The sequence below is a fragment of the Sinocyclocheilus grahami genome, unplaced genomic scaffold (assembly GCF_001515645.1).
Source record: "Sinocyclocheilus grahami isolate Dianchi unplaced genomic scaffold, SAMN03320097.WGS_v1.1 scaffold117.1, whole genome shotgun sequence".
NCBI lineage: Eukaryota > Metazoa > Chordata > Actinopteri > Cypriniformes > Cyprinidae > Sinocyclocheilus > Sinocyclocheilus grahami.
Window position 1 is genome coordinate 140,274 of NW_015505296.1, and position 22,606 is coordinate 162,879.

General features: G+C 40.3%; 2 protein-coding genes and 1 pseudogene across 3 annotated transcripts in view; all 3 read right to left on the bottom strand.

Moving 5' to 3' along the window:
• Positions 1 to 9,655: 9,655 nt before the first annotated feature.
• LOC107589585 (toll-like receptor 4) lies at positions 9,656 to 13,072 on the bottom strand (annotated as a pseudogene).
• A 2,812-nt stretch (positions 13,073 to 15,884) lies between these two features.
• LOC107589522 (zinc finger protein 501-like) lies at positions 15,885 to 19,672 on the bottom strand. Of its 2 annotated transcripts, none has more exons than XM_016277983.1 (2): positions 19,391 to 19,672; positions 15,885 to 17,687 (listed from the first exon to the last, which is right to left on the bottom strand). In XM_016277983.1, exon 2 carries the CDS (start codon positions 17,541 to 17,543, stop codon positions 15,969 to 15,971), a length of 1,575 nt encoding a protein of 524 aa, XP_016133469.1. In that variant the 5' UTR covers positions 17,544 to 17,687; positions 19,391 to 19,672; the 3' UTR covers positions 15,885 to 15,968. The 2 variants fall into 2 exon arrangements, with proteins under 2 accessions (XP_016133469.1, XP_016133470.1); XM_016277984.1 differs by lacking the exon at positions 19,391 to 19,672 and adding an exon at positions 18,540 to 18,609.
• Positions 19,673 to 20,727: 1,055 nt separating this feature from the next.
• The window catches only part of LOC107589562 (storkhead-box protein 1-like), a 19,272-nt gene continuing 17,393 nt past the window's right edge, over positions 20,728 to 22,606 (bottom strand). The window contains exons 3-4 of the mRNA XM_016278052.1: positions 21,401 to 21,946; positions 20,728 to 21,147 (exon numbers count right to left, since the gene is read on the bottom strand). Of these exons, the coding sequence (XP_016133538.1) occupies positions 21,000 to 21,147; positions 21,401 to 21,946 (694 nt within the window). The 3' untranslated portion in view covers positions 20,728 to 20,999. The remainder of the gene's footprint in view (positions 21,148 to 21,400; positions 21,947 to 22,606) is intronic.

Genomic DNA, 22,606 nt, shown 5'->3' on the forward strand with positions numbered 1-22,606 from the left:
TGTGTGCTGTGATTGGTTAGCTGGGCCAGTGTGTGCTGTGATTGGTTAGCTGGGCCAGTGTGTGTTGTGATTGGTTAGCTGGCCCAGTGTGATTGGCTCCACTTGGCGCCTGGTCGGGAAATGCCACGCCCCTTACCATAGCTTCAGTGTAAATATTATTGAGTCAATATCAAATCAATTTGAGCGTGATTTAAACCCGGATGATTGTAACCACTCTAAGTTCGTCTGCCTTGGGAAAGCTAGCATGTCTCTGACATAGTGATAACACTCGTTGCTAGGTTGGCCATATGCACCGTTCATACGGGACATGTCCCGGCCAGGATTTTAATATTGCCTAAAATATCCAGGTTTTGGCTGTTTGCACCGTGCAGGTCGATCATTGTGTGATATTCATGAGAGCTATAGAGAGCAGAGCAGACGGCTCCTTATGCTTTCGAATAGCTCTTGCACCTACTTTGGTGTCTTTTTTTCAACGTTTTTTCAACGACGCTTCAAGTCAAACAATGAACAAACACGTGCGCATATTTGCAGCGCTTTAAACGTTCCCTGTAGATCTCACCATCTCACGCGCAGCCACACGATTGGTCGATTATATACAATACCTGCATGTTATTGGACAAACGTGTCCCGTATGAACGGTGCATATGGCCACCTTACTCGTTGCCTTCTCTAGTGCAGATCAACCAGGTCTCGTCCCATTCGTCGGTCATCATCACAAATCCCGGAAAATATGCGTTGTAGTCCAAAAGAGTTGTTCGTTGTAGTTTTTGAAAAGTGATTTCTGTTCAATTTCTCCTTTTGAATTGAACTTTGAGCTTTGTAACTTCACAGATCTTTTTTATGCTCAAACAGCAACATTACAGACTAACTAAAGTTGAAAAAGTGAAAAAGCATAATAGGACCCCTTTAAATGTTTTCTTTATAACGGTTATGGGAGGACGCATAATTCACCGCGTTGCGTTCTTATTCTGTACCATTCTGCTTGCCTGTAGCCTACATATATGTTTTATTATCTGTATACAGGATTTGGTGTTCGTCCATTATAAGCCGCATTAAGAGTTTTCTTTATAATGGTTTTCTATAGTAAGAAAATGCTTGCAATTCAGCGCGTTGCCTTTATATTTGTAGCGTCTGGACCACTCCAACACACAATATATATTTTGTTAGCTAGATTTCACAAATACTTTGTAACACCCCAGGACGCCGAACAAGACCCTGGTTTCATGGTAACCCGATACATTTACAACCTTGTGGAATGCGAGCCGGCTCTCATTCTGCTTTCTCCAGAAACAAGGGGTACAAATGCACACGAGAAATGGACTGTTCTACTAATTAATTCATAGGAAAACCTTCTTTGAATGAACACCCATTTTCTTCAGGCCAGTGTGTATATTATTGCTGTGTTGTATTTAATCTGTTGTATTATAGACTATTTTTATCCGTGCTTACGATAAACCACACATTCATATAAGTAACTATTTCATGTCTAGTATCTATGAATTCGCCTTCCTATGATCGAAACAAGTGTGTATATTATATGCTGATACCTATGCAACATATTGATGTTCTAAGAATCGGTACTAATTTGTGCCTCAACACTCCAGCGAATTACATATGCAAAATACCATGCTTACAGACAAAGACTCATAAAAATCCTCAGTATTTCCAAACTCCCGCTTGGGATTTCAGCCTTCCTCATTGGACGAACCCATCTTGAGAGGCGTGAATCTCTGCAGGCTTTAAAAGGCCACACTCCATGTGACCCGCCCCTGTTCGGTGGTTCAGTGAGATGCTAAGATGAAGATGTGAGAAACGCTCCAGGATACCAAAGCTCGTGCCAGGCTCCGGCCTAGTCCTTTTCATTCATCAAGTGATTCTGACTCAAACTAGCTCTTTCTCATCAACCAACTTCAGCAAGATCTTGGGGCCTTAAGATTGCATCAGGAATCTTTTTCAGACATACGCAAGTATCAAACTTAGTCGATTTAATTGATGCATTAAGTATCAGTTACACCTTTTTACAAGGTTTGTTTGAACTAAGAATCTGACGTTTTCCCTCAGGTTTTAGATCTGCTGAATATGCAAAAATGGTTCCATAAATGTCATTCCTTATGTCTCTTTCTTTAGTGCTAAACTTTAACCCTTTCCTATACCAACTGTATGTGTGTGTGTGTGTATGTGTATGTTAGACCGGCTTAATGTGTTTATGTAGTATGTTAGACTAGTTTAAGTGTTTATGTAGTTAATAAAACCTTACTTGTATCACACTTGACGTGTTCATTGTTTACTCATAACCGGAGTCAATAATCATGCAGATTTACGTTACAAACTTATAGAATTGTACAGTAAGAAAGTTATTTCCTTTAACCAGGAAATTAACATTCTTAGAATTGACAAGACGGTTGACCCTGAGTGGTCAGCTAAATATCTACAGTGGATCTAAAATATGAATAGTTAATTATAACTAGTTATGGTTAATTATTCATATTTCCCCATGAGCTAAATTCGCTACAGATTGGTGGAGAAAATGCGGGCATGATAAAACGAAAGTTATGAGTTTAAACACTGGCAACTTAAAAAGTGTGTGCTTGATAGCCCAGGTTAAAATAGGACGTAACTTCAGATGCCCGGTGGTGTCCCTATTTGCTGGCTTGTTGAGATGCAGATAAAGTGGGGGTTTGAATTGGTACCGCTATTATAATTGTGAGAGTCTTTATGTATTTCATGCTTAATGGCATCGGTGTAAGGTTAATCTGATTTTAGCAAAGAAACCCTAATTTCAGTATTAAAGCATAAATCTGTCCTGACAAAGCGTAAGTCTGAATCTCAGCTCAGCGGCATGTCCAAACTGTACCATAATGTAATATGCTTTAGTGAAGAAATCACAAAATTGCAGTATTGTTTAAATTGTTTCTTTGAAGAAGAAATCTCAGTACAGTTATATCAAGGTAGATGTGAGCGCTGCTCCCCTTTCTACAGCATAAAGGCCTTATAGTTTATAATTAGATTGAAGCAATTCATCTACACTTTGACTGCATATATATAAGCCGAGCAACCTGGTGGTCATTACTGTGTTTCACTCGCTGAGTGAAATTAAAGGTGTAATACTGTACTTTAAGTACTCATGTGTGAGGCAAACATAACTACATATATGTTTAAACCGGTTTTAACTTACAGTAAACACGTTTTGTAATTCTTTAAACAAGTCTTGAAGGCTGAAAGCACCACGTTCTAAAACTATGACTGTTTAACATAGACAGACATTAAACTGCATTAATTACACTGGCATGCATTGGTTACCGTGACAACAACTTGTCACAGGAAGTGCTAACGTCACATAGCACAACACGCCATGTTTGTAAACAAACCATTTGAAGCAGCTAAGCTAACACGACTTAGCATAGTTTCATTTTAGGCTAAGCTACCAAATAGCTTTAACAATTAGGGGTTAACACTCTTTATTTGAAGCTTTTAAATACAGATGTGTGTGTGCAGTGTGAAGCAATTTGAATTTAACCTAATCCCTCGTTTCTGATTTTTCCATTTCTCTTCCTTCTTTTTCTTCTTTTTCTATGTTTCTCAATCTTCAATTCATCTCAGCGAATTTAACTATCTTAGATGTATCCTTCCTGAATGCTATTGCTCATTCTAGTTCTTTCAAAGCTGTTCTTTCTGCGTTTCCGCTCACACATTTTTAAATCTGTTTCATTGAGGTTCCAAATAATGGCTCATTGGCTTCGATATAACACCTAGCATATATTCTTATGCACACATGCAAGGTATGTTGCAGCTGTTATTTCTATGAAATTATGTTGTCTTTGCTATTCTGTTACTAATAAAATAGTTTTTTTTCACTGCTTGTCCTATTTTGGCACAATCCCTAAATTGAACTTGAGTAGTTTTACTAAGGGCACCCATCTCACATGAAATTGAACTATGCCAAACATATTCTACCTGACTTACTGATATAAATTACTATGAATTTGATATGGTAATGAATACTGAGACTCTAATTTGGGCAAAGAGCACTAATGACTTGTTTAAGACTTGAAGCTAAAAGTTGAGGACTTGCAACTCGACTTGGACTTGCTTGTCTTGACTCGGGACTTGACTCGAGAATTGAATGCAAAGACTCGAGACTTACTTGTGACTTGCAAAACAATGACTTGGTCCCACCTCTGCTCTCATCAAACAGCAATACTGAAGTCTTCTGATGGTCGTCTGAATTTTAACACTGTGAGATGCAAGATGTCGCCAATTACCTACTCTAGTTGCGTTTGTATGATGAGAAAACGAGAGAGACCGCATGTGCTGATATGAGACACAGGAAAGCAGGGCCGGAATAAGAGATCGGTTTCCGTTTGGCGAACTCTGACCTGCCAATTTGCATATAGCACTGAGCCAGTTAAACAGACGAGGATGTAAGCTTCCGAATTAAACATTTTTACAACATGCAAAATAATTAAGATTCAGCAAAGGAATTTTCTCGTGCTGCAATCATTCTAAGAAAAGATCATGTGCAAAATCTTGTATGGAAAACTCCCAACCAAGGACAAACCACGTTAGTCAGGATGGAAGAAAATCATATGACATAAATCTGTTTGCACAATCGTTGTAAGCATGTTTGTTTCAAAAGGGAAGTTCTGAGATATATTAACAAGAAGAGCAGAAAAGCCCATTGTTTGCAGTATCTACAACTAACAATGGCATCTTTGCCAGAAATGGTTGAATACAACATAAAAAGCAATTAAATTCTTCTTTTAATTCATGGTTGAAAACTGAGGCACCAGATTATTTAATCAAAATAACTGTAGGACCCAAAATGTAAAGATTATTTCACCACCAGGGCGATGTGCACTCCGGTGAGTAAGTGTAGGTCACTTGTTCACATCAAGTGATATTAACCTTCCCTTGAAGTTGTATTAGACAGGTACGGGTGGCGGGAACATATGGTTCTTACCATAGCTTCTTCATATGTTTTATTGAATGTTTTTTTTTAATGTCCTGTTGTGTTTAATAAATTATCAAGTCAAGAAACAGACATAGCTGTTGACATTTGTTTATTCCAACCTGTGACCCTTGTCCTGGCTTATTGGAAAGCCACTACACACAATTATCAGGTCAAAGCTGTTGTGAAATAACTGGAAAGCTACTGATAAACTCTCTGAGGGATACACAAGAAAATTTCTACTATGCCAAAATGGCATTAATACTAATATGCCAGAATGACATGTATGCATCAAGTCATGTGCACGTGACACAGGGGATTTAAGTGTCAGTCATACTAAATTGAAATTCATTGCTCTCAAAACGTTAAAGGCCTTAATTTTACAACAAATTCCCTTAAAGCAAGTCCACAAGACTTGCAGGATTTTCTTGCATCTTTTGCCGAACTCATTAACATTACAAGCTGGCCTGAATCTTGGGATGAATGGTAGCGTGCCAAAAAATACACTGACACATTGAGTTGATTTTTGTAGATTACCTTAAATAGAGAATACAAATAGTCCATTACAACAATATGAACACTGAAACATCAAAATATTAACTTATATTTGATTACTTTTAAATAATAAATAAGAGGTTGCAATTTAAGCTATACTTGAAACTTCCGCTATAAATTCTCCTTTAGTTTCTACAAGTTCTCATTTAGTTTTTTGCGTATCGCTTTCTTACCAGATTCTCAATCATCTGAGCAAGAATTTATTTATTGCTTTAACTAGACCCTTCAGCTTCTGTCCAAGCATCAAAGGACACATCTTCTTTTCATTATAGCTGTCATCATGCAATTACAATACTGAAGTCTTCTGACGGTGGTCTGAATTTGACCAGTGTGAGAAGCATGATGACGCTAATTGCCCAATTTAGTTGCTATTTTGCTATTACAAACTGAAGAGTATAGTGTTGATCACCCAATCTGACGCCGACGGGAGCGCTGCCCATGCGCTCAGGTGGCTCGATAATGGAGACGGTAGTGTTCACTGCGGCGAGGGCTGTGTTCCAGTCGCCAGTGAAACACCACTGCTTAAAAGAACGCCAGGTGACACATCTGCAGCGCGTTGCACGTGGACCTCTGCATCTGAAAAGTCGGGTTGCACTGAACTTCCGCTCCACCAAACATCCCCCGAAGGAGAGGTTTTGCTTATATCGCAGGTAATAGTCAAGGGAGGAAAAGAACCCTTTTGGTGAGGCATGTAATGTTTTGTTTATTGCAACAAACACATCGGTTTCAACATAACATTTAAACATACATTCTCAGGGTTCTCTTCTGGCCGCCGCTGAGCGAGAACATGCTCTTTTGGCCGCTGGCCCGTTGTCGTGCATGGACTGCGCCCTTTTCCTCCTGGCATGAACATCAGGAACGCTGCTCTTTTTTCTCTACGGGCTGCACCTGCTGATGAGGATCCGGCTTTGCTCCGAAGCAGGATTTCTTGAACTGCCTCTGACGAAGCGGCGGCTTAGGCTTGCTGGTGGAGCACGACCAGCATATCCATCAGATCGCTGAGCTGATGATGATCTGGACCTTGACCTGGGGGGAGGAGCGTTAGATCGTTTGGGGAGGAGGTGCGTCAGCATCTTCGACTGCTTTAGTGCTTCTGTATACTTATCAGAAAAAACCTCCACCACGACACCAAAGAGACCCTGCGGGCTCACCGGGGTGTCGAGGAGCTTCTCTCACATGTCCATAAGCGTCAGCCACAGGTGACGATGCAGAACCACAAGGCTGCCCATATTGCGGCCTTTTTAGATGCGGCCAGGGCTAGATCAGCTGCTGTCCGCAATTTGTGGAGTGACTCTGGGTCTGGGCCTTCTTCGTCCAGGGACCTCAGCAGTCACGTCTAGAATACCTGCAGGATTGCCATCATGTGGAGGGCAGATGCTGTGTGTCCTGCAGAAATATATGCTTTTTCAGCGATGTGAGCTGTGGCTCGACATGGCTTAGAAGGCAATGAAGTGATTTTCCAGCCTCGGGATGGACATAGGGGAGCCGCGACGGCGTCCTCAACTGGAGGTGGTCGCGCTTACCCTCTTTTCTCTGCCCCCTCCACTGCCGTGAGAAGCTGAGTTCCTTGTGCATGGGCTCGGGCTGAGTGAGGGGAGCGCCATGAACGAGTGAGCTCCTCGTGGAGTTCAGGGAAGAAAGGGGCGGGTCTCTTTGGTGTGTCCGCTTGGCGGCTCGCGTCGAGGAAAGACCCGTCCGTCCAACGTTTAGACGGCTGTTCAGGGGCTGTCCAGTCCAACTCCAAATCGGCTACAGCCTCCGTGAGGATACTCATCAGCTACGCGTCCATTGAAGTCGGGATGCAGCTAGCCTCTGAAGGGACCTCCGACCAGGCACCCGGGTCAGAGGCACTCGTGGACATGGCGTCGTCCTCTCCACAGCCGAACAACACCATTTCCTGCGCTTTTGCCGGAGAGCGGGAACTCTCATTAACATAGATGCACCCAGCGAGCCAGCGGAGGCGGCAGCATATCCATCAGATCGCTGAGCTGATGATGATCTGGACCTTGACCTGGGGGGAGGAGCGTTAGATCGTTTGGGGAGGAGGTGCGTCAGCATCTTCGACTGCTTTAGTGCTTCTGTATACTTATCGGAAAAAACCTCCACCACGACACCAAAGAGACCCTGCGGGCTCACCGGGGTGTCGAGGAGCTTCTCTCACATGTCCATAAGCGTCAGCCACAGGTGACGATGCAGAACCACAAGGCTGCCCATATTGCGGCCTTTTTAGATGCGGCCAGGGCTAGATCAGCTGCTGTCCGCAATTTGTGGAGTGACTCTGGGTCTGGGCCTTCTTCGTCCAGGGACCTCAGCAGTCACGTCTAGAATACCTGCAGGATTGCCATCATGTGGAGGGCAGATGCTGTGTGTCCTGCAGAAATATATGCTTTTTCAGCGATGTGAGCTGTGGCTCGACATGGCTTATAAGGCAATGAGGCGGTTTTCCAACCTCGGGACGGACATAGATGAGCCTCGACGGCATCCTCAACTGAAGGCGGTCACGCATACCATCTTAATCCTTGTAATCCGCCGGAACGCAAGAGGGGATCGCTATCTGCGTCGTCCACTCTAGTCGCGCAGATCGATGGCAAAATCAGGCTCCAGGTGAAGGAGAAAGATTCTGAGGTATTCTGGCACCCGACATAGCTTATATAGTGGCTGAGCCAGTCAATCAGGTGAATGCTCGGACACCATTGGCTATTGCAAAGCAATAGAGTGATTCAATCAGGCTTCAACATTTCGAAGGAAAAGGATTTATGGGCTGAGTGAGGAGAGCGCCATGAACGAGTAAGCTCCTTGTGGAGCTCAGGGAAGAAAGGGGCGGGTCGCTGTGGTGCGTTCACCTGGCGGCTCACGTCGAGGAATGACCTGTCCATTCAACGTTTAGACGGCTGTTCAGGGGATGCCCAGTCCAACTACAAATCTGCTACAGCTTCCTTAGCAATTCCTCGCAGGCTCTGCAATCCGATCCTTCAATTGCTGCCTCAGCATGGGTGCAGGCCAGGCACAGCACACAATCCTCGTGTGCATCTGGAAAGTCGACGGGCCCGCCACACATGCGGCAAAGAGACATCTTCGAAGTAGGTAATCCTTGTAATCCGCCGGAACGCAAGAGGGGATCGCTATCTGCGTCGTCCACTCTAGTCGCGCAGATCAATGGCAAAATCAGGCTCCAGGTGAAGGAGAAAGATTCTGAGGTATTCTGGCACCCGACATAGCTTATATAGTGGCTGAGCCAGTCAATCAGGTGAATGCTCGGACACCATTGGCTATTGCAAAGCAATAGAGTGATTCAATCAGGCTTCAGCATTTCGAGGAAAAGGGTTTCCCCATACGTAATGCAGAGAAACCCGACTCGATAAGGGAACAACAGCTAAGTAGTCCCTCTAGAGTAGATTATTTTTGATAAGCTAAATATGTTTGCTGCGTAAATCAGATGGACTTATTGAAAATGCAAATTCATTCTCTGCCAGCAGGAGGTGCTTTAAAGCGGGAGAAATAGAGGTTTCCCCAGTAACGGCTGTACACAAAGCAGCACTGAGCTCACAAACGCTGCTTTATCAGGCATATAACATGCAAGATGAAATGAAAATGACATAAAAAATTTCTAAAGATAGTCTTCCTTCAGAAATACAGTGATATAAAAACACCCGGCTTCGTTTAGATTTTTAAACATGCAGTACGTGCTCATATTTATTCAACGAAGCCTGTTGGAAAATCGGTCAGTTTTGATATTGTGGCGAGCGCCACAAATGAATAAATGTATGGGAAACACATACCACAGCACAACCACCTGAACCCAACTTCAGTCTACTCATCACCTTAACCTTAAATTTAGACCGGAAGTTAACTTCGGGCCAGGTGCGTGCGCCCGATGAAACCGCCTATATGACAATCTCTGCTCTGACCTGCCAGAGACCGTCAAACAGATAAGGATATAAATGTCAGATTCACCTCTGAATTCAATGAACGCAGAAACTTTAAGCAGTATGGTTTGCAGTTTTGTGGGGTCTGTAAGTAATTTCACATGCCGTGGCGTGACTGTCTTTACTCAAATGAGCAGAGATTATTCAGAAATATTTGAGAGCAAACAACCAATCAGAAACAAGTATTCAAGAGAGCTTTGTTATAATTCTAACAACTCAGTGCAGGACTGGTTCACACATTTACAACTTTTAGAACGTTACATTGCTTGAGGTTAGTAAAATGCAGGTTTTTGCACAGAAACGTGGCAACGGCACAAAAATGTAATGCGCTTGACCCAATTAAATGTTTTTCCTGCATGCACCAGATTCAGCAAAAGAATTTACCTGTGATGTAATGATTGTAAGATAAGATCCTGTGTAAAATCTATGGAAGACTCCCACAAAGAACAGCATTGGTCAGGATGGGGGAAATTCAGCTACAAAATCATTGTACAGTAAACTAGGCACTTTTCCATTAACACATCACTGGGTGTGGAGCTTGAATCTCTTTAACTGTAACACACATTTGACAGATCTGTTTACAATATTGTTAGCTCTTTCGTGTTTTTTTTCAAAGGGGAAGTTATTAAATTATGAAGTGCATTCTCAAGAAGAGTTGAAAGCCCATGGTTTACAGTATCTAGGCTACTAACAATGGCATCTTTGCCAAAAAGTTGAATACAGCATAAAATGGTTTAAATCTGTGATTCAAAAATGAGGCCTAACTTATTAAATAAAGAATACACACAATTATCATATTAAAGCTGTTATGAAATGTAACATGACTGGAAAACTGTACTGACAAACTATCCAAGGGACTATGCTTTTAAAAAAAAATAAAAAATTTTAATAAACATTATTGGTTTGTGGCAATAATAGCTTTCCTGAGGCGAATCCAGAATCTCATGTTACTCAAAGGGTCTCTGCTCCATTTTAGGTATGTTCTTTTTTCAGATGCTTATGAAGTCCAAACACTTTCTTAGTCTTCCTCTCTTCCACATCTTCCAGAATGATGATGATGTTGGCATTGCACTCCATCATAAAGCGAGACTGAGCTAATTCAAACTCAAATCGACACCAGGCACTATCAATGAAGTGTTGAGACACGACCACAATGATTTTACGACTGCCCATTATTCCTTCATCTATAATGTTGGAGGCGATGGACTTCCCTGCTTGAAAGTCCCGCATATGCAGGCAAAGCTGAATAGGTGGAACACCATTCTCCAGATTCTCCATCAGTTCATTCATGACCCAGACTTCATCATAGCTGGAGAAAATCACAAATGCGTCATAGGAACAGTCTTGTTGTCCAGGTGATCTGTAGCCTCTCAGTAAAATACAGCAATACTGAAGATAAAACTGGAACCTATAAACCAAGAGTGATAAAAGAACTACTACTGTAACAAAACATACCGATAAAACCATTGTGAGTCTTTTCTTGTGCACACAGCTGTCAGTGTCAAAGTCTGTTGCTCTAAAATCTGAGCTTAGTGAAATGGTTTTACAGAAAATATTTTCCGGTTGCTTCAAAATGTTCTGATTTTGGATAATCCACGAAATAAAATCTGTCTGGGAGCAAGAGCAATCGATGGGGTTAGAAGACAAATCAAAATCTGAAAGGTTTGTGGGCAAATTTTGGAGAACATGAAGTGGGATGCTAGTAATGCTGTTTTATCGACATAAAGGGATGTTAGTTGTTTCAGGTTTGGGAGGGCCAGAAAATCTATAGTCATCAAATGGTTACCTCTGAGATTCAAAAGTCTAAGCCTTTGAAGATTTTTGAATGAGCTTGGATGTAAATCTACCACACGACCATACGACATGGCAAGATGCTCTAGAAAAGTGAGATTATTAAATAAATATCTTGCTACATCACCCTGAAAATTATTGCCGGCAATCTTGAGAACATTAAGATTCTTCAGTCCACAAAAGCTGAATATGTTAGTAAAGGTGATTCTTGAATAAGAAACATCCAAATACCTCAAATACTTTAAGTTGGACAAAACTGAAATGTATCCGACGCGTACAACAGTTGAATGGTGGAAATCTAAAATCTCAAGGGAATCAAGTCCATCAAATCCTCCTACATCAAGACCAATTTCTGCATTTCAACTGAAATTCAAATATCTGATTTGAGGGGTGCCAGACAAAAGTGTGGTGCAGCATTGTTTTAATGTAATTCGGTTAGAACTTAAATCCAAATACTGAAGCTTAGGCATGTCTATGAAGGCATCAGCCCAAATAGGTGCACTGTTGTGTGCAATTACTAGTTTTTCTAAAGTATGGAGATGTGAAAGCTGTTTACCTGGCAAAGTACTTAACTTAATGGAAACCAAGTAAAGCTCCTTGATTTCACGAAAATGTACATACTCCATTTCATCGATTAGACCTCCGATTACTGCTACATTTGTGGCATTAATCATACAGCGAAAGACAGAAATTGGCTTACTAGGCTTTTCCATGATGTAATAATATACCTCCTGGAAATATATAGAGCACAGACCATCTAAAAAGTCAGTATCTGAAAATTGAAATCTGAAACTGTCCTTGTGCTTTCCAAATTTCAGCCTTTTGACATTAAGACCGTATAGAGCTTTAAGACCCAACTTTCTGAGCAGCAAATGAAATAAAGACAGATTGGATGTCCAGTTCTCAGAGAAGAATGCCTTTGAAAGCTCCTGGTTCAATATATAATAAGGGATTCCAAGAGAGAATCAGTCATGTTTCTGCCGATCTCTCGCAACACAGCAGTGTGATCAGTTTTGATGATGGATATATTATTGGCATGTAGATCAAGTAAACTGAAGTCCTTGAAGGTGCTCATGAATGAAGGGAGAGACATAGACTGGATGTTATTTGTCCCGACTCTAAGCTCCTGCAGCTTGGTTAGGTTATTCATTTGAAGCTGTAAGGATGAGAGACTAACATCCACAAGAACTAGTCTTTGTAGATTATGTAAAGAACTCAAGCATCCAGGTTCAAAGTATGTAATAGGGTTTCCAGTGAGAATCAAAGTAGTCAAATTCTTCACATTGTAGAAAGTATCATTTTCAATGTGCTTGATTTGGCATCTGAAAACGAATACATTTAATATAATTTATAGAGCAACACATTACACAACATATTTAGATGGCAACAATATTGCTTACCTTGACAGATCAAGGACTCGTAGAAAAGACAAAACCGGGAAAACAGTCTTCTGTAAGCGTTTCAAAACATTAAAACTGAAATCCAGAGTTTGAATGGAGGAAGGAATACTGGGTGGTATACAGCTGAGGTTTCTTCCCATGCATGAGTAGTGCTGATTCTCAGTAACCTCCAGTTAAAAAAAAAATTAAAATAAAAAAACAAATTTCACACACACAAAGTAATACTAAGGAAAATATTTAAAATTAGAAAACTTACTTTAGTACACAATTCTCCAGCCCCAATAGAAAAAAATATAATGAAAGAACTAATAATGAAGAAATTCATCTTTACTCTTCTCATCAAGATTTTCTCAACCTCTCATAAAATAAGCCAGACTAGTTTGAGGTCATTGAATACGAGGAACTAATGCCATGGTTTTAAACAATGAGGAATTTTGGCTGAAAATACATAAAGAGAAGTAATCTTGAATAAGCAATTCATTTCCAAAAACATTTTAAAAGACTTTAAATAAAAGTTTCATAAAGAAAATTACCTCTGCAATTCATAATAAATCATGAATTGTTGAAACCGACATTTACACTCCTAAATCTCCAGTAACCATGATCAACAACAACACAGGAAAAGTTTAACTGACTGCTCAGGACTTTGATAAATAATATACTGGCCTAAATGTAAAAAGCAAATCCACTATACCCGTTAAGAGAATATCTACACATGTAATCTCAATCATTGGAAACAAAACATATTTAAACCTAAAAGCAAGGCACACAGAAGGATGATGAACATACCAGCAGGTGGCCCTGCACACACATATAACACAAGGTCACTTCAGTCAGAAACTTGCATTTCCTGTTTACTTTGGTACCAGGATAACCTTACCAATAATGACTCTTCTAGTATGATCTGACCTTCAGATTTGAACAACAATCCTACAAATTAAATGTTAAATATTAAGTCACCAATAATGTATCTTCCTCGATGAGAGGATAAATACCATTTAAACAATGTTAAATACACTTTATACAGCAAACCTTGATGAAAGCAGACAGGTACTATAAAAACACTTTATGAACCTGTTGATAGTCAACAACCTTTATTTATCCATATATGTGAGCCACTTAAAGATGGGGGAATAGACAAATAGGACAAGAATTGACCGCTATAGAGGGCAATCAACATATGGATCAATGGCAATGTAACTTTCTTTAACCTCTATTCTACAAAGAGGCTTGTTGACAGACAAGTAAATTAAAAGACAGAAGTGTAAACATTCATGTACAGAGAAGCAAAAAAAAAAGTCAGAAGTCAAATTAAAACATTGATTAGTACGTACAGAAACAAAAAGGAAGCAGGAGCCAAAACATTTTTTTTTTCCTATTACTGCTCAGCATATATTTCTACATAGCATGCAATAAGGCACCTAACTAACACAATGAATAAACCTATGCTACGTGATGAAGCACAATTGTTATCCAATGAAAAAAACAAAAAACAAAAAAAAAAGTAGTTCTGATACAACGTTCACTCCCATAAAAACAGTATTCCTTTCATTTCCCTTTCAATTACCCAAACCTTATTAAAAAAATACATCAGTTTGTAAAAGACTTTCTCCATACACAGAACTGTAAATAGAAAGCACAAACCCATGGAATTAAAGGGGGGGGGGGGGGCAAAAAACAAAAAAATTTAAAAAAAAAAAAGCAATTTTTTGTGAGGCATTCCCATTCCTTCCACATTTGCAGAGGCAAATGAAATATACCAGCTGCTGGCCAATGAGACAGGGACTTTTTAACTGCTTATCCAACTAAATAAAACCATATAAAAGGGACCAAATTATTAAAAAAGTGCTACAAATGAATATGCAAAACATGTTTAATGATGTGAACATACATTGAAACAAATAATAAAACATACCAGCAGTGTTAGACAGAGAGAGAAGGGCTGTGATTATAATGTTAACATTTTACCAACATTGGTATTTGTACTACAAACTGAAAATGACAAGAAATGTTACACTGTCCATGTGATAATCCGTAACATTTACCATTCGTAACCATAACGGCTCTTTAAATCTGGCCCCTCTACTGTTTTTAGGGACAGCACCACAGAGGAAGCTTCAGGTCTTGATGCTGTATCATAGTGCAACATTGTACCAATAAATTCAAAAAAAGCAAGCTATATTTTGTATTTGCATTAAAGTATACACAATCTATTATTATTATTATTATTAATAAATGTTGATACTCTGCAAAATGTATCCAGAATACAACTAAATGCTATACATTGCTGTCTGACTTGAGCAATGACTGGGCAAATTTTAAAGGCGCAGTCAACCATTGGTAACATAGGTGGGTAGCAGGGAGAAGCACTGAAGACATTTAGGGGAATACTTAGGCTGTACCAAGTCCACTTATAACAAAAACGGCTGTACAATTCAGTTGTGTTGAAAACTGGCAACATGAAAAGTGAACGAAATTTCATAACAGAACAATGTATACATTATTTGATTTTGCTGGGTTTACCCTTTATGATCAAGATCTACTTTTCTCAACTTGACTCGATGTCCAAGATGACATTTCTTGCCCCTCACTTTTGTGCTGCTCTCAAGTTAACTTCCGGAAGTTAGTCAAGTTAATATGCTGTTTTAGGTTGTAGATTCTGTTGGTTTGTGGCATATAGGGTTTATGATAATTAATATAGCCTTAGACTAGCTTGTTCAAAACTAGTGTCATCTCCTGAAAGTACCATCCCACTTCACCTACAAGAGATGGATAAGACTAACTGGATCATACATAAAAAAAGCTCAAATTTTTTCAGAAAAGAACGGCACACTACTCAACTATACAGCCATATAAAAGAAAATCAACATATATTTACACATGATATCAGTTTCTCAACCTATTAATGATACAGAGATGGGGAAAAGATACAAACTAGGGGAGTGAATAGTTGTGTCTAGACCTATTTGCGTAATTATCTACCATTCAAAACCGACTTGACCTAATACTCAGTTCAAGATTGTGCCAGATTTCAATATACTTCCAGCTTAAAGCACAAGTCAGTGATGAAGTTTTGTCTACGGTTTTAATCACACACCATGTTCCAGAATGACATGTATGGATCTAGTCATGTGAACATTACACAGGGGATTTCAGTATCAATCATACCAAATTGAAATTCATTGCGCTTAAAAAGCCAAAGGATTTGATTTTACAAGTTTTCTCAGAGCAGGTCCACACCAACTTTCTGGATTTTCTTGCATCTTTTGCCAAAACCTTTAACATTACAAGCTGGCCTGAATCATGAAATGAATGGTAGCGCACCACTTGTGGGAGAGAAAAACAGGCTTACTGATCAATATGAATTCTGTGATGCCTAGACAGAGAAGACGAATGATTGAAACCCTTTCCACACTGAGCGCACCTATATGGTTTCTCACTCTGAAGGATTCTCTGTTTCAAGATGGTAGTGTGGGGGAATCCCTTTCCTGTTGCAATAGCACTATAAGTTGACTTATCCTCCAAATGAACCCGCTGGTGCCTTGCAAGAGAGGAGGGATGATTGAACCTCTTCCCACACTGAGCACAGGTGTAGGACTTTCCATCAGAATGAGTTCTCTGATGCCTGGATAGTGATGACGAATGATTGAAACTCTTCTCACAATGGTTGCAGCTGTATGGCTTTTCACCTGTGTGCATTCCCCTTTTCAGCGTAGTATCGAAGGGGAAATCCTTATCGGCCTGGGCATACATCTTGGCCTCCAGGTGGACCTTGTGGTGTCGTGACAAGGAGGAAGAATGGTTGAAACCCTTGTCGCACTGAGAGCAGCGGTAGGGCTTTCCACCCTGATGGACCAGCTGATGCTTCTTGAGGTGGCGTTTCCTTACAAAGCTCTTCCGACACTGGGTGCACTTGTAGGGCTTCTCCCCTGAGTGGATTCTCTGATGCTCTCTCAACGTGGCTGCTGCTGCAAAACACTTTCCACACTGGGTGCATCTGTGCGGCTTTTCACCAGCATGAGTCTTCTGGTGCTGCTTGAGATTGGAAGCCGTCATAAAGCCTTTTCCACACTGAAGACAGGTAAAAGGCTTGTCGTGGGCATGCAGCTCTTGATGTTTTTTCAAATGACGTCTGCGCACAAAGCTTTTTCGACATTGGGTGCATTTGTAGGGTTTGTCATCCGAATGCATTTTCATGTGTTCCCGGAGAGTGATGGCAGCAGCGAAGCTTTTGCCACACTCTGAACATCTATGTGGCTTTTCAGGAGAGTGCATCATCTGGTGGGGTTTCAAGTTGAAGGCATCAATGACTCCTTTACCAACCATCTCAAGACCAGTGGTATAACTTTTCTCTTTCATGTGAATCCTCATGTGACTTCTTAGGCTGGCTTCAACAGCGAAGCTCTCACCACAGTGGACACAAATGTAGGGGTGAGTGGCTTTGTGGATTTCAAAGTGTTCGTGCAGATCAGACATACAGCCAAAAATCTCACCACACTCACTGCATTGCAGGCCATGGGCTTCATGTATGATAACGCCATTCTCTGACTCCACTGTAAGCTCCCCTCCGTGGTCAGACTCCACCTTTACGATATGTTCTCCACCACCTATCTCCGTCTTCAACAGCACCTCACCGAGCAAATGCTCATTGCCTTTGATTTCTGCACTGCTGAAGTATTGATGATGATCATGGTGTATTTCAGATTTAATGTAGTCATGGTCGGTCTCTGTTACCACATCCACACAGGTCACTGCCCCTAAATCACCATGAATAGCCTCTAGGTCAAGTCTTTTGTCCTCCTGAGTCATAATCTCAGTTTCCGCTCCATAATGCAAGTCACCAACTTGCGTATGGGCAATGACACACTCAGATCCCAATGTATCGAGACCTGGTGTGTCACAGTCAGTCTCTGACTCAGCCATCAGTACACACTCCAGCCTGACGACTTCCGTCTTCCCGGTTAAGTGAAACTTAGCGTTGCTCTACGAGCTCCGCTTTCCCGCAAAGAAACTTGAAGGGTTGCCCGTCACAGGCTCAGTCAGTTCTTGAGTCAGGATCAGCCCTGCCTGTTGGAAGACAGCAAACATTTAAACTCATCTGCATAATCATAATGAAATACTTCAGCTGAAAACACTTAACTTTTATATTGATTTTACCGCCTGAGAAAAAGTAAAAGCATGAAAAAACATGCAGAAAATGAAGTCGTGATCTTACTTTTTAGTAAACAAGCATTACAATAAATGAATTTCTGCCATTTCATGTGACAAAGAAACACACAGCTTCAACATAATGAACAATAGGCAAATTATAAGTTTAGACAAACTTGAAACCTACAAAAAAAAAAAAGTTACGAGGCCATAAAATAAGTTGACACAAATACAACAATCAATATCCTTTTAAGGAAGAAAAGAGGGCTGCATAGACAAACAGAACTATGACCTGGGCTATATACGCCACTGCTTGCAAAAACATTTTATGGTTAAAAATTGTAAACAAAATGAGGCTGATCTAGAAACAATCATAAAGCTAGTTAGCAGAAATACCTCTGGCTACAAATTGGCTAAGGTTAGCCTATAGACAGTTTATTTTTGGCTAACTTGACAGGCTAGGTATATATGAATCTACTGATCAGACATTTAAATTTCTCAAGCCAAATGAACAACATCAAACAACAATGAAACCCTTTAAACATGCCATCAATTTAGAATCAACTAAAACCCATGTTTTCAACTCTCACAACTTCCACACAGCTGGTTTGCCACTGCTGGCTAGGTTAGCTGGCTAAATAGCTGCTAGTTAGCTTCCTTGAGCATGTATTATCAGCTAACTAGCACTATAGCTAGATCTTAAAATACTGAATTGAAAAGGTGACAGGCCGCCTTGAATTCTGAAGTTTACTTATCATTTCTCAGTCATACATATACGTCTTAGTTGCGTTAAAGTCACGTAGAGACTGATTCGAGAAAATACAAGGCGTTTCAGGGTGGGCATCTTGTGCACCAGAGGTTGAAACGGCTACCTAGCTGTAAAATGGCCGCCGCGACTAGCTTCCGCCCCTCATATAAGCACGCAGAGGCAGCACACGACGTGAGCAAATGCAAATAAACTAGGTCATGTTAGTTGACTAGTTTTAATGCTCGCTGGGAAGCTGTGCTGTCGTAGCTCTAAAAGGTCCAGACATCAAGGCATAAACAAGGCAAACAGCTCGAGTTAATGGCTAATCACAGATGTAAGCTATTCGCGAAAGCCCGGGAAAGGCGCCCCCCTTTTTACATAACGCGTTTTTGTTTCGTGGCGTCGAATTAAAAGCAATATAACATGTTCTCAACGTCTTCTGTGGCTATACGTTATTCTGTAATCATCCAAATCATCTGCATGGCGCTGCTATAAGCTGTGCTTATCGTGCTATAGTCCTAGCCCATTTTTAGCTGCGTGAAACAAACATGGCCTGTTTTCCTGCTAAGCTGCCTCGCTAGCGGAACACTAGCTGCCCCCGCCGCCATTGCTACAAAACACCTCCGAACTCCGTGGCCTCCACAATCCATCGGTAGCGCGGACCGAGCGCCACAATCACCGTGAGCTCATAAAATGCATCAAAATACAGCATATGCCGCAACCAATGACATAACGTAAATTAAATAAGAGCACTGGATCAAATATAGCACGCTAGTTAGCCAGCTAAGTTAAATAGCAAAGGTAATCTAAAAACCTTGACGCACATACACATTAAGCGTTCATATATTAACGTATTTTTGTAAACATTTCCGACCTCTTGGCCCTTTAATGGCTCTTTCGCGAGATGCGCTGCTGGTCGCCGCGGCGCAGTCTACAGCCTGAAGATCTTGGTTCGGTTGCGGTTTCGGTCACTCTTTCTCTCTTTCTCTCTTTCTCTCGCTCTCTCGCGCTCTCCCTCCGTACGCACGTAGCGGGATGGCGCCGCGGATCATCTGGCGCCAACTATGTTGGAGCGCATGAGCACAAAAAAAAAAACAAAGCGTTGAAGAAACAAGCGCTCGACCGCCCCCTGTCGTCCTGGCAGAAGGAACATTCGCCTTCAGACCCAACTAAATTATACTTTATATATAAAAAAAATAAAAAATGAAAAACAGGGTAACACTTTACAGTAGGGTTCAATTTGTTATTGCATGAGATATCATGGGCTAACAATGAACAATACCTTTATAGCTTTTATTAAACATGGGTAATGTTAATTTCTACATTCACTAACACATTGAAACATTTCAAACTGCGTAAACTAACATGAATGTATTATGAACTGACATAATAATACATGAATCTAGATGTTATGATAAAATGACAATTGTTCGTTTATATCTAATGCATTAACTAATGTTAAGAATTGAACCTTATTAAACCAAAACGGCAATACATTATTACTGAACTCACCTAATAATAAACTACAAGCAGTGTTGGGGAAAGTTACTTTTAAAAGTAATGCATTACAATATTGCGTTACTCCATAAAAAAGTAACTAATTACGCTACTTAGTTACTTTTTATGGAAAGTAATGCGTTATGTTACTTTTGAGTTACTTTTTAAATCTGGACAGGGCTTGCTTGTTTGTTTTTAAAATAAAAAATGTTCTATTTTTGGCAAATATAAAAGCCTTTTCACACCAAAAGTGAAATGAATAAGCCTCAGGCTGAAGAGAAAGTAAATTTACGTCCATACAGTAGAACGCAGAAGAAGAAATTTCAACACACTTCAGCAAGAAAAAAAGACGCACAAATGTTTGTCTAGAGTAATTTGTGCTTATTAGTATGGTTGAACTGGATCATCGAAGGTCAGAAGCAAAGACATTGGTTAATAGAATGGGATTAAATACATAAAGGATATTTGTGTTGTTTAACATTGTAGTTGGGGAATGTTATTTTTCATGTCAATACAAAAACATATGCCTATAGTACACATGCTCTTATTTCTATTGCTAACAGATTTATGCAGATGTTGTCACAAGACTGTCTGTCTGGTCCCCTGTAAAATATAATTCAGTTTTGACATATGAATATTGTGCTGTATATCTAACAACAAGAAATAAAAGCAAAGAGAATGACACCATTTATCAACACTTTTTATTTCTGCAAATTACCTACCATTTGTACATAGATAATAGAGGTTTATTCCTCGTAATGTTCAGACTTTCTCTCTGAACAACAAAGAATCCATGTACAAAAACAATTAATCAGTTCAAATGTAAAACTGTAATGAATTAAGTATATAAACACACTACCTACATTCAGTTCTTAGTTTGTTTGTTTTTTCATGAGGGGTGGGGCAGTATATTTACATTTGTGGAATTATATAATTTTTTTTACATTATATAACTAAACTCAGATGCTGAGCTACATTTTATTTCCTTAAACATTCATAACAGGTGTAAGTTTGAGTAATGAACTCTGAGGGTGAATGCCATTGGAGTGGAGCTTTTCAAGGTTCTGCAGGAAACCACGATGCTTCAGTCCTTTAAGTATTGCTGAGTCACTGCAAGCTACACTCATATGTGTCCTGCAAATAATCAATGAAATAGCACAATTTTTAATCTTGGATGAAATCATCCGTAAAACTTTCAGATATGTATCTCCAAATATTAGTAAATGGTAAGTGTTTAAATACTGGCAACCATGAACCCTTGAGCTGTACTTAGTGCTTGAATCTGATTGCAGTACGAATATTTACGTAGATCTTTCAATTGTAGCAACATTAAGTGACTACATTTATGGATCAAATGCATATCTCAGATGAATGACCTCAGACTAACCTTGGAGAGTCAATCCCGCTATCAGCTGTGTAACTCTGACTCTCTGTGGTTTCTCCTGCACAGGCCCCTGTAGGGCCATTTAGGCTTGCACTGAAGTTGCCAGCATCCTCAGATGTCTCATTTGTTCTCTGATGGCAGTCTTTTAATTCTGGGTGACAGATCCAGTGGTTAGATTTGCCAGCTTCTGCTTCATCTGCAGATTTATGTATGGTATCAGAATCGGACTCCACTTCGCTTGCCTGACAGTAATCAAAAATACTGCTTTCCAGGGCTTCGGTTTGTTCATCATCTCCCAAACTGGATTCTTGTAGTCTTTTCCTCAGACCCTGCACTTCTTGTCTGGGGCTAGCACCTTTCTGAAGGATCTGGTGATCAGAAGGCTGCCATCTGTATTCATGCGACCTGTATGTGGTTCTGGTGGGTTTGTGATGAGTATGTTCCTCAACGAAATGTCCATCCCTGCCACCATCTGCACAAACAGGCTCACTGCAATGAGCTGTAACGGTCTGTGATATCTCACAGTCAAGAGCGCATTCCCACTCAAACCTGGAAATGTTGTTGGTTGATTCATATACATACAGCTTATCATATTTTATCATAACACATTTAATGTAGTAAGAACGTATAGGTGAGAAAATATCACATACAGTGAGTGAGTGAATGTTCAATCCTTCATATGTGTATTTATATATATATATATATATATATATATAGATGCGATATTCATCATCTGTATACACTTCTCTCTCAGTCTGGCTTGTGTTTCTGTCCAATGTTTGACCATCTGAGAGCTGATGGCTAGTACTATTGCTAACTTGCTGGTGTGAGCACAACAGATCAGGACGGTGATGAGACTCTTCTTTACTGTTCAGTAGATGTAGGGAAAGTCTATGTTGAATTGTAGGTTTAGGCCACGAGAGGGGTACTTCTATTGTATCACAATGTGTAGCATGATCTACAATGTTCTTTTGGTCATGAACATGTCTTAAGTCTCCATCCTGACGTTTAATTTCTCTTACTCTGCCATTCCTGAACTCCCTACTTCGGACTTTATTCTCTCTCAGCCTGATTTTGTCCTCTATCCTTAATGTGCTGCTCTCAGGGTACGCAGAGCTATAAACTCCACAAAGCTCTTGAATCGGTTGAACATCCAAGGTGGAGTCTACAGTCGGTGCACTTTCATGGAGCTGTTCGCAGGGTGCATCC

Coding starts and splice junctions, on each gene's coding strand:
- LOC107589522 (XM_016277983.1), bottom strand. CDS start 17,543: ATGGCTGAGTCAGAGACTGACTGTGACACACCAGGTCTCGATACATTG.